At 42.8% G+C, this 16,288-nt stretch overlaps 1 protein-coding gene across 1 annotated transcript; it reads left to right on the top strand.

The window, feature by feature from the left end:
- Positions 1–765: 765 nt before the first annotated feature.
- LMO4 (LIM domain only 4) lies at positions 766–15,662 on the top strand. The gene is made up of 5 exons (XM_048312742.1): positions 766–847; positions 3,127–3,365; positions 10,192–10,288; positions 10,641–10,796; positions 14,911–15,662. Exons 2-5 carry the CDS (start codon positions 3,130–3,132, stop codon positions 14,917–14,919), a joined length of 498 nt encoding a protein of 165 aa, XP_048168699.1. The 5' UTR covers positions 766–847; positions 3,127–3,129; the 3' UTR covers positions 14,920–15,662.
- The last annotated feature ends 626 nt before the right edge of the window (positions 15,663–16,288 follow it).

Raw genomic sequence — 16,288 nt, 5'->3', positions numbered from 1 at the left:
CTCCTCCTCCTCGCCCCCTCCCTTCCTCTCCTTTTTTTTTTTTTTTTTTTTTTTTTTTTTTTTTCCCTCCCCCTCTCACTCATTCCTTTGTCTTCCCGGGGATTGGCAGGTTTTATTATTCCCGCCTGAACAAGCCGGGGGCGGATTGGCTGCGGCGGGCTGACGGGGGCGCCCAGCCGGAGTGTAGTTGGGATTCTGCTCTGTCAGTAACACATGTGTAAGGGCAGCGGACACACGCGCACCGTGCGGGCACACACGCACTCACACGGGCACACACGCACTTGCAGCCTCACGCTTAGACGGGCACAAGGGCCGCCCCCCGCGCCCCACCAGCGCCGCCGCCGCAGGATCCCGGCAGCAGCTCCGTACCCGGCCCCCGCTCAAACTCGCCGGCTCCCGCCCGCTCCGCTGAGGCGCTCCGGCGGGCCGCGGCCGGCCGGCTCCGCGCCGCGGGAGGCTCGGGAGCCGCCGCAGCCCGGAGAGGGGGCGGAGGTGGGGGGGGCGGGGGGGGAAGCGGCACAAAGTGAAGCCACATTGCCAAACTTGCCCGGCGATTGCAGCAGCGAGCGGCGGCGGCGCCCTGCGTGTGCGGCTCAGCGGCGGGGACCGAGCTCTGCAGCTCCCCTCCCGGGAAGTGGGAGCTGGAGGAAGGACCCCGGGCAGACGCCTCTCATAGCAATATCTATATTTTTCCAGCCTGGGCTGCCCCTTGCCGGGCGGGGGGCTCCCTCCAGCGCTGCCAACAGCCGGCGAGAGGGCGAGCGCTGTGCTTGTTTCTTTGCAAGGAGACCTCTTCAGGAACCCCGAGCGGCGCTCTCCGGCCTTTTGCAATATAGAGGGGAAGCAGGTAAGAAGTGCCGGTCGCTCCCCCGTGTTTCTCAGCGTTCGTGTGCGCGGTGCCCGCCCGCTCGCCGCTGCCGTCCCGGCTGCCCGCCGGGCGGAGGGGCGCGGAGCGGGTCGCCGTGGGCCCCGGGCATTGTCGCGGCCCCCCGTACAAAGCCTGGCGGCGGCCGCCACTGGAGCGCCTTCCCTTACCCCCCTTCCCAGCTGCCGCCGGGAAAGGGCTCTGCCTGCCTCGGCTGTGAATGGAGGGGACGGGGGGCGGGGGGAGGTGGGGGGGGGCTGGGGGGGCTGGGGCACCCGCTTCCCCCGTAGTAAACACTTTTCTGAAACAGTGGCAGAAAAGATCAAAGTGAGCTCTCTATTTCTCTCCTCTCCGGTTCCCTTCCTGCCCCGCACACGGTCTTTTGTTTCAATCCAGGGAGAAATTCGGTGAATCACCTAATTAAAACCAAGACATGAATTAAGCATCCATTTTTGTACTACAAATTTCCAGCTCTCCGCTTGTCCCTCCCCTTGGTCTCCATTAAAAAAGCAGCAGAGACGCTGTTAAAAGGGGGGGTATTTTGCCTCTAGCTTCTAGCTCTGCTTTCTATTTCACTGACTCCTATCCCAGGACCTAAATTGCTTGGCTCTGTAATTACTCAAGTAAGCCTATTTAAGTTAAAAGCTTCCCCCCCCCCCCCCCCCCCCCCCCCCAAACTCTAAATGAAACTTGATGAGGGCCCGTCCTTAGTTATCAAGGGAGTCACTTTCTGGTCAGTCCTCTTGATTCATCTTTTTAGATTTAATCAGCATTAAGGTATTGCTTGTCCTTAAGAGCTTTAGCTTAATGGGGTTACTGGATGGTTTTCTCAGTGTAACGTTTCCCATTTTATATTTACACATATTTGTCTTCGACAAAGAACAGGTTAAGGTGGTGGCATGGAGCCTTTTTCTTTCTTTTAAGAAATCCGAAGTGATTTAAAGCGTAGGAAAACGGTTTAAGGACTCAGAGCAGGAAATGCAGATTCATTAAGCTGTAGCTGGAAACTGTAACAAAAGGCAATTCCTTGAACAAATGCATCAGAAATCAATTTACATAAAGGTATACGATGCATTCGGATAAATGCAATGCTAATGGCTTTTAGAGTGGTTTTCTTTATAAAGTCTCGGGGTTTTTGTTACAGCTTAATTGGTGCAGTTCTCCTGGTTTATTGTGCGGTCACTGGACATACCTCCAGGTACTCTTTCTGAGGAAATGTGTGTTTAAATCGGCCTCAGTTCTTCTCCTGCAGTCGAGTTGGGCCAGTGGCAGGAAAAGTTCGTCCTCGCTGCTCTGGACGTATCAGTCTGAAGGTCCTTAGCAGATAGCCAGATGCCTCGGCATGAGCACATACGGCTTACAAAGGACAAAGACAAAACATGCTGCTTAATTGGCAGTAAATAACTTGATCTTTTTATAGTATAAGTGACTAGAGGAACACCGGGAGTTTATTGGACTCTGGATTGAAGGCAACAAATTAATCGGTTTAGAGTAAGCTTTATGAATTGATTCCTATATTATCTCTCGGTTGTCCTGCTTGCATAAAGCATTTATTAGAAAGTGAAAAATGCCCTTAGTAGCAGTTTCGGGGGCGGCCAGAGTAACTGCAGCCGGAGCGGTGCACTTCATTACTCTGCTGCTTTCCTAGGGTCGGTAAACTTTTTTTTTTTTTAGTAACAAAGCTTTAGCATTTAAACTGCTGATCAAGGGCAGATTAGCGAGACAAAAGTTGAGTGTACTTGTGTAGGAAGTTAACTGGCGTCCTAAAGTTCAACGATCTATTATTCGGGCCAGCGTCCTCAATCTGGAGTAAAAACACCCAGTTTCTCTGGGTGCTTTTAGTTCTCCAAAATAAAACTACAAAAAATAAAATCCCAAGGCCTCGAGGGCCGGTCCGGAGCCCCTCGTTACCACCCCAAGCCTGCGGAGCCTCTCCTAGACTGAAAAACCAGTTTCACAACTTTCCCCCCCCCACCCCCCCCTACTCTTCACACACTTTTTTTTCATAAGCAAAACAAACCCCGGGACTGTTCCTGACTTGTGAGCTGCAGCTGCACAAGCTCGGAGCGGGAGGGGCGGCGGGTTGCGCTCGCTCTGCCCCCCGCGCCCGCCGCTCCCCGCCAGCTGCGCGGCCGCGCCCCTGCCCCGCGGCCCGGCCGCCGCTGCCCCCCGCAGGGCCCGGGAGCGGCGCTGGCCCCGCGCTGCCGCCCAGCCCGTCCTGTCCCAGCGCTGACCCGCCCCCCGCCCCTCTCTCCGCGCAGGCCATGGTGAACCCCGGCGGCAGCGCGCAGCCGCCCCCGGTCACGGCGGGCTCCCTCTCCTGGAAGAGGTGCGCCGGCTGCGGGGGGAAGATCGCCGACCGCTTCCTGCTCTACGCCATGGACAGCTACTGGCACAGCCGCTGCCTCAAGTGCTCCTGCTGCCAGGCCCAGCTGGGGGACATCGGCACCTCCTGCTACACCAAGAGCGGGATGATTCTCTGCAGAAACGACTACATCAGGTGAGGCGACGGCCAAGCTGGTGAGGACTGCTTTCCCCCTTTCTCGCTGCCTTTTTCTCCATTTTTCTCTTTTTCCACCCCTTTTTTTTCCTCGTGGTGGGTGTCCGCAGGGCAGAGGGGTGGGCTGGCTCAGGATGGCTCTTTCATTAGGATCGGAGAGACATGCGGGTGCGGATGTTAGCGCCTAGCCCAGGGCGAGTTGCGATTGCCAAGTGGAGGGAAGAGTTGGGGGGGCTGAACGACGACTGTAACTTTAAAGTGGTTTGTCAGCACAAAACAAGTCCTAACTAAAAATAAACAGCAATCAGAGAGGCTAAATTAATCTGCTTTGTTGTAGTGTTGAAGGAGAAGTGTGCATATCTGAACAGTAAATGTTAAAATCGTAGAGCTTAAATAAGGCTGTGGCAGAGGTGCTAAATAATGAAATGCCTGCCTTTAGTATCTGATTAATTATGATATTTACATAAGCACCTTTAAACTCCTTTGAGTGGAAACAGAATGACTCATTCTCTGTTCTCCTTGTGAAAGAGCTGATTAACCATCAGTTGGAGGGCCGTGGATTCTACTTACAGCAAAAACCAGTGGTATGATGTTTGTCTTAGCATTGTTACAGAGAAGCTTTGAACCGGCATTTCTCTTAACTTCCAGTATAGACAATGCAGGAGATAGCAGAGGAGGTATATGCTCTTGCCCTTTATTTCTTACCTCTTCCTCTTTTGAAGCTGTTTGCTTTAAATGCCACAGATTTGGGTAGGGGGAACTAAGCCTCACTAATCTCGCATATGTTGGGGTACAATAAGATTATGCAGAGTATCCCTTCCAACAAGTTTCCAATATAATTAATAGAAAGAATTCATGAGGTCAGGTGCCTGTACGATCTTTTCAGGTGAACTCAAGCTACTTAAACTCATTAATTTAAAAGGAGGCATTTTGAAGGATTACACATTTAATTTGAGTAAATGGTTTGATAGACTGATGCACATGAATGCTTCAAGGAGGTGTTCTGTTTCAACATTCAGTAATTAAAAAAAACAACAAAAAAGCCCCATACCTTCCCAGCATCACAGAAATGTTTAGTTAAAACAAACAGCGTTCTGTTTAAATGCTTCTGGCTTCTCATTAATAGTAAATGTCAAGAGTTAACCCAGGATTTCCCTTCTCTCTGATGGCCAAGAAGTTCCACTTTTTTTTCCTTTCTGGAAAAAAAAAAAAAAAACCCTACCAAAAGCAGCCATCAAATGTTACAAGTTTGCTTATGTTGTAAAACTTACATTTGAGAAGATGTGGATTGTAGTGTGTATATGCACAGAGACCTCCTTAGTTAAGAGGATGGAGTTGAGATTTGGTTACTCTGATAGTGCAGCCTCTGACCTGGTACCTGGCTGTGGCTTCATGCAGTTAAGTATGTAAAATATGTCCCGTGGTATGTCTGAGGAATTGAAGCCTTAGTTTTGCTAGTTTTGGGGGTATTTTTAGAGAGAAATGCTAAAAAATCAGCACATTGTGGGGGGTTAATGGTGCTTTTTGGTCATCATCCTTAAGCAACAAGCCTAAGCCTGGCAGAATAGTAATTAAATAGAGCAGAACGGTGTTAGGGAAAGAGTCTCGTTTGAAGTGGAAAAATTGACACTACTGTTAAGATGCACTGAATAGTACAGATTCATCACTCGGCCAACGCCATCAAACAAACCCTCATGTCTGATTGCTACTAATTAAAAAGAGGAGATGCGTCCACTGTGTCCCAGAGGCAAGTTCAGGCAAGCTTATCGCAGTCCTCTAGTTTTGTGTTGCCAAAAATTAATACTCGTTTATTTTAATGTAGGCGATTATGAATAGGATGCTTTATCAGATGAGGGGTTTGAATTGATCTCCTTGTCCTATTGCCTGACTTCTCTTTAGATCTGTGTAATTTGACTTGCAAAAATAACTCTGACAGATGCTTGCTGAAACTTGAACTGGACACTGTACACTCAAGGTGGGGTAGGATGGTGTGGCGCTGCCAGGGTTGAGTTAACTTGGAGCTTTCCTGCTGGAAATTGACTTTGCAGGCTTCCTCGTGGGTCATGCTGCCATGAGCGAGGCCCTCGCCCTTTTTGTGTTTGAAATGGCCCCATTTGGCTGTGGAGGCAATGCTCTGACAGCGAGGCGCTCTGGTTCCCCTCTGCCATTCTTCTTCTCTCTTAGTTTTCTGGCGGGCTTTTGTGGTGGCACATTCTCTTCCCCAGGCAAGAGCCACGGGCACCGTTCTCAGCCGGAGACGCGGGGCACGCTGGATACGACTGACAAAATGGGAAAGAGGATTGATCGGCCCGGCAGGTGCCAGGTGAAAGGGACTTGACTCCTTCGGGCCAAGACCCCAGGGCCATTTATTAATGAGGTTTTTAGCTGTCTGAAGCTGTATGTGGGGTTTGTTGTTGTTGTTTAAACAACACAACACTCCCCTTTCCCTCCCTCTCCCCCCCAAAACCCGAAAACAAATTGGCCGTAGAGCTACAGCTTCCATTGAAGGCCAAGGTTCCTGGGAAAAGAGAGGGAGGTGGAAACCCTGGTCCTTTCCCCTCCTTCCCCACGGCGAGCAACGCGCTCAGGGAGGGGAGCGGAGCGGAGCGCAGCCCTCCCAACCTTGAGATGCCAGATAAAGCAGCAGCGTGGCAGCGAATCCGCACAATTAAAAGCTTTAATTAGTGTCTCCTCCATTTTCTCTTAGTTCTGATAGGTTTTATCTAATGAGATCTGGTCGCTGGCTTAGATCTGCTCGGAATGACGTGTCCGAAATGAATGAGAGCCGCGTCGCAAACAAAACATTTAATTAACAAAATTGGCCTCTAAGAGAGAGCAGGGAGTGGTGGGGAAGGGGGAAGAGGGGGAGGCTGCCCGGGCGCTTTTTAAAGGGGCAGCGCCCGGCGCCCCTCCCCGGGCGGCCGCTCCGCACAGCGCGGCGGGGGCGCAGCCCCGGGGGCGGGGGGCGGCCGGACCTGGTCGCGCTGCAGTGAGGCCGCGCCAGGGAGGGGGCCGCCGGGCAGCCAGTTCATTTCCCTGGTAATCAGCGGCAAGCTGCTATATTCAGGGAATGCTGTCCCTTTAATTGAACAGGCTAGGTAATTAAATGGCACTTTTCCAATAGGACGTGCTAGGTAAATCTAATAGTTGGTTATTTAATATCACTTTGAAGTCTGCCCACTCAAGCACAATGACAGCACAGGAGCATGTGAACTATTAGCTAGGAAAAAAAAAAAAAAAACAGGATCTCAAAAATTAATTAAATCGCATGCAATTTAGGGGGAACGTTTATCTTGATTTGTCATAACAGAATTAATTCAAGGCCTCCAATTCACTTGGGGGCAGATCTGTTACTCTGAATTAACCAAGCGTAATTTGGCTGGTTTTTTTTTTCCTTTTTTTTCTTCCTCTTCTCTAATGCAGCACTTGCCATTATGCACAGCCCCCCTTTTAAGTATCAATAGCTTCTGGTGCTTTTAAGGTGCTTGGTCTCTAGTTATTCTGAAGTACGTTTAATGGACTTGGCTTCAGGCATAATTTCTGTGTTGCCTTTCTTTGTTACATTTAATATAGCTGGTGCAGAATTTAGATTAAATGTGGGGAATGTACAAAAACACTGATTCCTTCTGGATCAGTAGGTCTGGATGTGCATTTCTCTTTGCTAGGGCTTGGATGGATATATGTATGTGAACACAAATGTGCACCACGTCGTGCAAGAATCAGAGTGCTTAAATCTGTGTCCACAATTTTGGAAAGCAGTGGAACCTTATTGTGTTAGTACAAGTTGCTAGAGACGTGTTTCTGCTGATGCTGAATTTTGAGCAACAAGATGGGAAACTGGGTTGAGAAGATTTCTTGCTGCTTTCATTCCCACTCTCCTACAGAAAGTTCTGAAAAAAAACCCCACCCAAAAAAACCCCACCAACAAAAAACACCAGGAGCATTTGGCGGTGTGGGGAATGCTGTGTTGGAACCACACAGTAGTTAATTTAAGGTGGCTCAGTAAAATGCTGCGAAGTGTAGAAGAGCTGCCTTGTCTGTACAGGGAACCTCTTGATGTTTGTGATTGATTGCATTGCCCAAATGTTGAAATATTAATGACCTTCTTGGACTGAGGACCCAAAGAGGAAACTGAAACCAATTCTGTCATCACAATTAAAGAGTCCCCTGGCTTTAATTAGCCTGACCTGGGGTATCTCTACCCATTGCTGCAGTTAAAGAGAAAAGAGCCCATTAAAGTCCAGTCTGAGACCGATAGCTACTTAATTGAGCACCTAAAGCCTCAAGCCTTTTAAATCAAATACTGTCCTGGACAGTCCCCCTGGTTAGATAATTAGCTCTCTAGCTTCCCAGAAACCATGCAAAACAACTTTTTCAGTAAAGAATAGTTAATGTGGAAGACTTCCGTTACTGGTAAGGAGGAATAACATTTTTTTAAAAGGTAAAACCTTTTTCCTGTTAATGGTATTACAGAACAAAACCATTCATAACAGTAGAGAAGGAAAAACAAGTTTAATTTTCTTGGTAAATAATAATAAGCAGCAGAAAGGTGTTCTGAGTTTGTAAGTAACTTTTAGAAATTTTTGCAGAAGATTCAGCTGAAGTGTCTTCCCAAAGTAGAGTTGTTTTGGGAACATGCCTGGGGAAAACTTAAGATATGTGGAAAGCCTCTGGATTAGTTTGACTCCGTTTATTAGAATTCACAGACATTCAAGGTGTGGGACCACTCTAGTTCAGAGAGAATAGTATAACAACTGAATGCTTAATGAAGACAAGTAGTGCAATGAGATCAGCATTCTGAAAGCTGTGTTTTCAGTTGGGTGGTGCAATTGTATGGGGGGGAGGGAAGAGGGGGTTGTGAGAGACGGCTCACCATGTTCAGATTCTCCTGGACAACTGACAGCGTCTGTCCATCTTCGCCCTTCTAGCCAGCAATGCCCTTGCTGCCACCCCCTTACTCTGGATTGTTGGATCTTTGCTGTAGAAACGTAGTGCATTTCTGCCTTTTCTCACAGCCCTTTCCGTGCACCTTCTCTAGTGCCAACTTCGTTACTAGTAACAATGAAGGAAGAAAAAAGCATATTGCAACGCTTTGGAAGTAACCTCGGTGTATCATGTAACTATTCGGAACTGGTCCTGGTTTGGAAGATGCCCTAATAATGGACCTTCAGTTGCCAGACAGTTTAGTCCCTTTGGCGGGAGGTCCTGACAATGTATTAGTTCAGCTTTCCCTTTGTAACCGCTGTGATTCTGCAAGAACGTGTCAATGTGTCGTGGATCTCAGACTAATTAGTTTTGAAATGGAGTTTTGATTGAACTCTTCAAATCGATGCTGCTGCAAAATTTGTTTCTCAGCTTCCTATTAAAAGCCATCTTAAGGGGCAGTTTTACTACTCTCTCTGTCGTTCAGTCGATACATTTAATAACAACTTACAGGCTATTTTCAATAAAGTGGCGACAGCAAATTAGTAGTTTGAACATGACAAGCCTCCTCTGCAAGCTCAGATTCTGGAAATTCAAAGCAATTATTTTTATACAGAGGCACACTGCAATCATTCAGATTATGGGTATTCTGTTGTAATGCGTGTCCTAGGTTGACACAAACAGAATTTTATGACTTTATTTGGACAGGAAGGAGATGCAAATATTAATATTTATTATGACACCAATACGCTAATTTGTAAATCCTATTACTGTGTTTTACATCGTGCAGAAAAGTGGGTCTGTGACCCTGCCAGCTAGTTCAGTTTCCTTTTTTACTGCGAAATGAATTGTGGTAGTCTTTATAAATATTTGTGTCTATTAGAGACTCGTGCAAAAGCAAATAACGTTTTTTCTAATTCTAGCTAACACAGCCTGTAAAAGTAGAACTCAATAATCATTATTGTATTATATTTTGAATCAATGCGTTGTACCTTTAAATGGATTTGAAGAATTATGTATATATTTTTCTTCACCACTCTTCCGCCTATTCCCCCCTCCCCCCACTGCGTGTGCCCCCCCCAATGGCAGATGTTGTGGTCTCATTTGATTGCATAGGAAAACTGCAGTGATACAGCAAACACCCAGAGAGATATGATGACAAATGGGTCCAGATCCCGGTAAATTACTTTCTGCTCAAATCGAAATTTCATTCAGTTTGTTGCTAGCAGAGATGAAGTAATCTAAATTGTGGACTCAGGAGCAGATAGAGGGAAGTTGGAGCAAGCATTTCATTATCAAGAGAGAGAGAAGGTTAGGATGAAAGAGATGAGCAGAGGCAAATCTAAAGTGTTGACACCATGATTGAAAAGGTTAACCCATACACATTATATATCAACCTGGATAGCAGAGAGTTTCTAATGGAAACTCTGCACTGATGGAGGTTTACTGGAGTTTCAATACACTGAGCATGATGTCTTCTTAGATATACAATCAAATCCTCTTAACCCTTTTGATGACTCATATCTCAAGATATGATTAAAGTACAAAAGACTTCTTCATATAATTTCAAGGACACAATGCATTTAAACTCCAGTCATGAATTGTATCTTTTTTTTATGATGAACCCAGTAATCTGATAAAATGTGTGTAGTACAGAATTGTTTGTGTTTCTGGAGGTGTAAGTCAATATTTCTGATTAAATCCCGTGTAACCACATCCCAGGTAAGGTGAAGCTACCAGTTGTTACACAAAAATACACTTTTTCATATTATGAAACAAAGCAAGTTGGAAGATGAGGGTCAGAAGTCTAAAATAGTTGTGTGATAAACCATGGCAGTGATGTGCAAAAATGCCTAGAGCCTTCTGTGTATTAAATTATTCACAATCATCACCTCTGTTTCAGGTTATTTGGAAATAGTGGTGCTTGCAGTGCCTGTGGACAGTCCATTCCTGCTAGTGAGCTGGTCATGAGGGCACAGGGCAATGTCTATCATCTTAAGGTGAGGGGGTTTTTCTGTGTACTTTTTAGTAGCTGATTAGTACTGCTGTGCCTCTTTAGTGTAAAACCTGCATCTGCTTATGAATGGAATGCAAAATAATAACTAGAAGAATGAGTATTTATTATAAAGTTTTCCTTAGTGCATAGCTTTGTTCCCTCGTAATTGGTAGAACTCTCCTTGAGTTACGTACTGCACAGTCCCAACAGGTAAGACTAATGCCATACTTGGAGATACTGGAAACCAAGCAGCTCCATATCTCAACTACACTTGCAGTGTCTGAAGTGTAATTTTCAAACCTGCAGCATACTTAATTTGTGCTGTAGTTTCAGTTGCTGTCTCTTTCATTTTCCAGTGTTTTACATGCTCTACCTGCCGGAATCGCCTGGTCCCCGGAGATCGGTTTCACTACATCAATGGCAGTTTATTTTGTGAACATGATAGACCTACAGCTCTCATCAATGGCCATTTGAATTCACTTCAGAGTAATCCACTACTGCCAGACCAGAAGGTGAATACTCCACAATTACTAATGAGCTTTCTTAGAGCTAAATGAAGATCAGTTTCTTTTCATCATTCTAATAGTGGACATTCCCTAGCCCTGCAGAGACCTTTAAGTAACTGAACTCACCTTAAGTTATTTAGGCACAGGGTGTGGGAGAAAATAGTAACCTTTTAAATATGACATACAGGGTGAGTCAGTTTATTTTGGTTTGGGCACGTGCATCTCTACAGGTGTTGAACTCCTTGTGTACAAAGCATACATCAATATAAACCTTTAAGAAAGAAGTATTTTATAATCTTGAAATTAAGGGCTACAGGAGAACAGGTTTCTGAGGGAGGAAAATTAGATCCTTTAATATGGAAATAAATGTCTTGTGAAGAGAAGGTTTCTGGACTAAACAAATGTATTTCATTTTAATATTAAGGTTTTAGTTGAGGAAGCATGCTGAGGTACTCTTTCAGAAGTAGTTGCTTGCCTGTTTTGTGTGTCATAACTCAGATTTTAAAACCAAAGTGCTATTTTCTTAGCGTTCCATAACACTAATAGCTGAACTAGAGATTGTGTATCTCTATGGTTGATAGTTTTGGTTTCTAGCTAAATGAGTAAATAATGACTGTACAAATCATAGAGTGAAGAAGAAGAAAAAATTCTTGATCAACAGTTGTCTTGTAACTCTGAAACTAGATAGTTTTAGATGTATTTTAATCTCCTTAATCAGTCCTAAAGCTATGCAAGTGAGTGCATTTTGATAACTGCTGTGCCTAATTTGTAACAATTACTGTCAACCTTGAGTTAAGAGACTGTTCATTCCACCCTGGTCCAGAAAAGAGTGGATGTATGACTCTTTCACATAATTTTATTCACATCATATTTCATACTGATTATGTATTGATGACATTGATTCATTTACTCTTTACAGCGCCACTTGCTTGGATATTAAATCTTATTGACCACAGATGAATTTTAATTTCAGATTGGTGATAGATTTTTCCATCAGCTCTGATAGTATATTTGACTTTTTCATCATTAACCCAGGCAATCGCACAGCACTGAGTTATTGCAATGAAACAAAAAGTGCACACTTCAGTTGGTAATTCTTTATAGATTTACAATAGGAACTTCATTAATGTCTGTAAGGATCACAAAAAATAACATTTATTTGCAAGTAGGAATTCAGAAGATTAAAAAATAATCTGGGACAAATGCGAGGCTGATCTATTCTGTAGTGTACAGTATATGTTGTTGTGCTTTTAGTGAGTGGAAAAACATGTCCGAGAAAACAGAAACTGTTCTTTAATTTACGTGAGTTTTTTTGGTTGTGTTGCTACATTTCAATATCTGTGTTTGCTTTTTTTTTTACTGTGCATAAATTTACTGATTAATTTTAAGCATTCTTTCAAGTCTTATATAGTGAATGTAATTACACCAAAATAAAGCATGGGCCTTTTTTATTTACTTAATTTGTCAATTGAGGTGATGAGAGAATTGAGTACAAAAATGCTACATAGTTAGGCAGAACAAAGATAATTAAGATTGGAAGAGAATGTGCAGCCTCTTCTCAAGGAAGTGCAAATACAGTTAAAGATTCATAGATTTATACTGTTGTGAATTTTAATGAAACAAATCTGTAATATAGACTAGCTAGCAGTGATTCTGTTAAATGAATATTTATAGGTATCCCATTTCAAAATATAGGTAAAACCATTTATCTTTATACACTGCAGTAAAAGGTTTACCATTCTGAGAGTGGTTTATCCACTTGTCTTCTACGAATGTAAAGTTTAATGTAACTTCAAATAGGTGTCTAAATTGTCATTTAGTTTTATCAGTTTCTTTCTCTGCCTTAGCAAAACATAAAAATGATTTAGTTGCGATAAAAGCAGTAGACATGATGAGGAACACAGAACATGGAAAAGAGAAGTGAAACGGGACTGGGCTTGCAGAGCTCGTGACTGTAGGCACCTGGTGGGAGCTAAATGCAAGAAGGAGAGTGGTGAGAGCAGGTTTTTGTTAGCTCTTGTCACTGACTGGGAGTGGCATTGCTGCAGCCAGAGCTGAGGCAGATGAGCAGCTATTAGGGAGAAGGTTGAGGGGACACGTAGTTTGAGGGGTTTTTTTCTTATAATACAGTCTCTCTAGAAATTGTTCTAACTTCTCCTGCTGGTTTTCAAAGAGAATTGCAGAGCACTGAAACTCCAGAAAACAAACACAGTTAAAGAGATAAGCTGATAATTCGTGTATTTGTCAGGTTTCTGGAACTTTGGAAGCTACAGGGGCAGTTGCTAAGAGAGTTGTGTTTTATATTTTGCTTTTTTAACAGTCTAAATATTTTAACATCTTTAACATCTGAGATATTTTCCAGAAAGCTGCATGTTTTCAGGCCACTGATTAAAAATATTCTTCCACTGTAACAGAGTTGGCTGTATCATATGTTTTATTAAACATTACAGATCAATCATTTTCCAGGTTATTCTATCACTAGAGAGTATAGACATAGAATATGCACAGGTTTGGTTTTTTTTATTTAACCAAAGAGATTGAGAGACTCCCAGCATTCAAACACAGTTCTGTTGCGCAGGTGAAGGTGACAGTTATGAACTTACTCTTGTCTCAGTGCAGTTTACCGGTGACCGGTGCAGGCAGGAAGGGTTGCATGGCTTAACTTGGTTTAAAAACGTGGGATTTTTTTTTTAAGGAGGCAAATGCAGGGATGTTTGCCATTCCTGCCTCTTGCCTCCCTGAGGCAATTCACACATGTAAATTGTAACTTCCCATCACTTGCCCTGTAGTTTAAGAAAATCCCTGTTTTCTCTGAAATCGGTACTGCTTGCCTGCAGAGTGCAAACTTATTTTGCGATGTCCTGTGTGCTGTTTCATTTGAAGGGGCTGTATTGTCAAGAATTCGCTCTGCTTTTTTTGGTACTGGTAGTATTCCTGTAGTATTTCTTGTTTGCAACAGTATTACCGCATACTAAAAGTGTAAATTTTCCACTGCTTGGCAATGTTTGTAACAAATGCTTGTCTTCAGCTTCTATACTTTTAAATAAAGTATGAGTTACATTACGTCTCTTAGAGAAGATCTCAAAAATCTTCTAGTTTACATATCATTCAGCAATTCCCTTGTAGTTACATAATTGGTGTTGTCTGTGTCCATAGTAGAAGATATTTGATGCTCATTTATTAAATATGCTTGCTGGCTGCTCCCTAATCTTTGTTCTGGACAGACAAATTACCTTTCTCACACTGAGCTTTGGCTCTGGGGAATTAAACCTCCAAGCCTCTACTACTTTAATTAGCTTGAAAGTGGGGGGTTGCAGTTACTAATAGACCTCAGGCTTTTAGTAACTTAGAGAAAGGGTGGAAAAAGAACTTCCTGGGAAGCACAAAATGCCATTTAAAAGCCATAAAAATCTAATATATATTATTTCATTTTGGTAATTGCAAACAGATTGTATTTGAAGACTATGGATGATCATTTCTATTTTATCCATGAAAGTTTAGATTTTTATTGAGTTAGACACTTTTAATTATCACAATTCATTAACACCAGTATGAAAGCACATGTTTGACTTCTTATATTAAAATGTTTATGTAACATTAACTAACGTACCAGATGAGGAATTTAAATGGGAGGGGGGAATCCTGAAATATCTATATTTAGCTCTTGTGCAATGCAGCATATTAACCAAAGTTGCCTTGGGAGGATATTGGCTGTACTTCATATTTGCTTTACACACTATTTCTTCTAATTACAAGATCATATTACTTGCTTCTTCAAAGGCATGGCGTAATGGTTCTTCCCTTTTAAACGGGGCCCAGAAAAACCACCTTATTCACTGTATGATTTGTTACCAGAAAGTACCCTTATTTCTTGTTGTAGTCTCTTTTTTTTTTTATGTCTGCTTTCTTTAGTAGTGAAACTGTGAAAAATGTTTGCTTTTTGCTATTTAAAGTTGAAACGCTAGCAGTATGAATGGCCAGTGTAGAAAGCCTTAATCAAGTCACAGTTGGAAAGTAGTCTAATAAAAAAGAGATTAGTGAATAGGGAAAAGACAAAAGCAGTCATGTTGTCATTTCCTATCTCAAATTTAGCTAAGATACCCATTTTTATTTCTTGCAGGTCTGCTAAAAGGTCAGAGTAATGCAGAATGCGTGCCTTCATCTCAAATTTTGTTCATCACAGATGGATCCCATGTCTCCAAGTAGACAAGTCACCTTTGTAGCTAGCATCAATGCCAGCTCCATACCATTGCACCTTCTTTATTCTTGATTGCCCTTCCCACATTTATTGGTGTATTAAAATGACTGAATATGAACATTAAGGACTCCATGAACCTGGGCTAATGGGAGACTGTAGAGAAAATGAAAAAAGATCCACCAGAGGACGTCTTGGGGAGGGTGGGTGGGGAAGATGACTAATGAAGCTAATTAAAAGAAGCATTGAAATCTGCTTTCTACCCTCATTAACAATTAGCAGGGCACTGGCCAGTTTGTACCCTGTGTTTTACCTTAACAACATTCTATTTGCTCTTTGTATATTTAAGTGTTGTAAGGAAATGTGTTTCAATCAAACTGAACATGAGATAAAGATGTGGCTTTTGTGATATTCTATCACAAACACTTTTATTGTATCTCTGTAAAATACAATGTATGTATGCATGTAAGTGTTCTTGTCCTAATGTTGCTACTTCCCATGGCAAAAAAAAAAAAAAAAAAAAAAAAGAAAAAAGTCAGGCTCATAGCAGCTACTGTGTAGAAATTTTCACCTACTTCTAATTTGCTGAATGAAGAAAAATCTTTTATTTGTGATATTTTCAGAGACATTTGCTCTAGTATGGTGTATTTAAATAATAAAAAGTAAAACAAAACTGAGTATGGGTTTTAGAAGCTTTGCTTTTTTTAAAATTGCATTCTAAACATTCTGCAACTTCATCTTACAAAGTCATTATCTTAATTGTCAATTACCTTTAAAAGTAGGTTTTGGTTTGGATTTTTTCTTTTGTCTTATGCCAGTAAAGACTCTGCTAACCTACTTCACCATGTTACTTTTGGCAAGGATAACAAGTACTCCAAAATTATATTTTTTTTCATAGAGATTCTTAATTCTGGTAACAGCAACTATATTGCAATTCCTATTGCAGTGAATAACAGCACACACAGAGGTACTGTGGTCTCTTTCTTTCCAGTTCCTTCTGTGTTAAGGGTGTGCACATGTCTCTGAGCATGCAAGCATAAAGAGAGTATGAATATACCGTAAGAGGTCAAAAAAATAAAAGCAAACGAAAGGTCTGTACCTCATGCTGAGCACTAGAATTGAGTATTCATGACAAGGAATACAATAGCTATTCTGATCTGAACAACATAAAGTTGTGTTTGCTGGGGTGAAAGAATTTAACTTTTCAACACTGATAATCTTAAGGAAAGAAAAAAATCTGTTTCCTGGGCTGTTTCTGAGAACTACCTGATCTCAAAATATGATTTGTTCTCTGAAAGCAAAC

This window comes from Corvus hawaiiensis, chromosome 9, assembly GCF_020740725.1.
Source record: "Corvus hawaiiensis isolate bCorHaw1 chromosome 9, bCorHaw1.pri.cur, whole genome shotgun sequence".
NCBI lineage: Eukaryota > Metazoa > Chordata > Aves > Passeriformes > Corvidae > Corvus > Corvus hawaiiensis.
The sequence above is the reverse complement of the archived record's forward strand: the minus strand, read 5'-3'. Positions and strand labels throughout refer to the sequence as shown.

Excerpts from the sequence above, each read along its gene's own strand:
- LMO4 (XM_048312742.1), top strand. The coding sequence starts at position 3,130 with ATGGTGAACCCCGGCGGCAGCGCGCAGCCGCCCCCGGTCACGGCGGGC. Across the intron at positions 3,366-10,191 it reads TGCAGAAACGACTACATCAG|GTTATTTGGAAATAGTGGTG; the intron begins GTGAGGCGACGG and ends CCTCTGTTTCAG. Across the intron at positions 10,289-10,640 it reads GCAATGTCTATCATCTTAAG|TGTTTTACATGCTCTACCTG; the intron begins GTGAGGGGGTTT and ends TTCATTTTCCAG.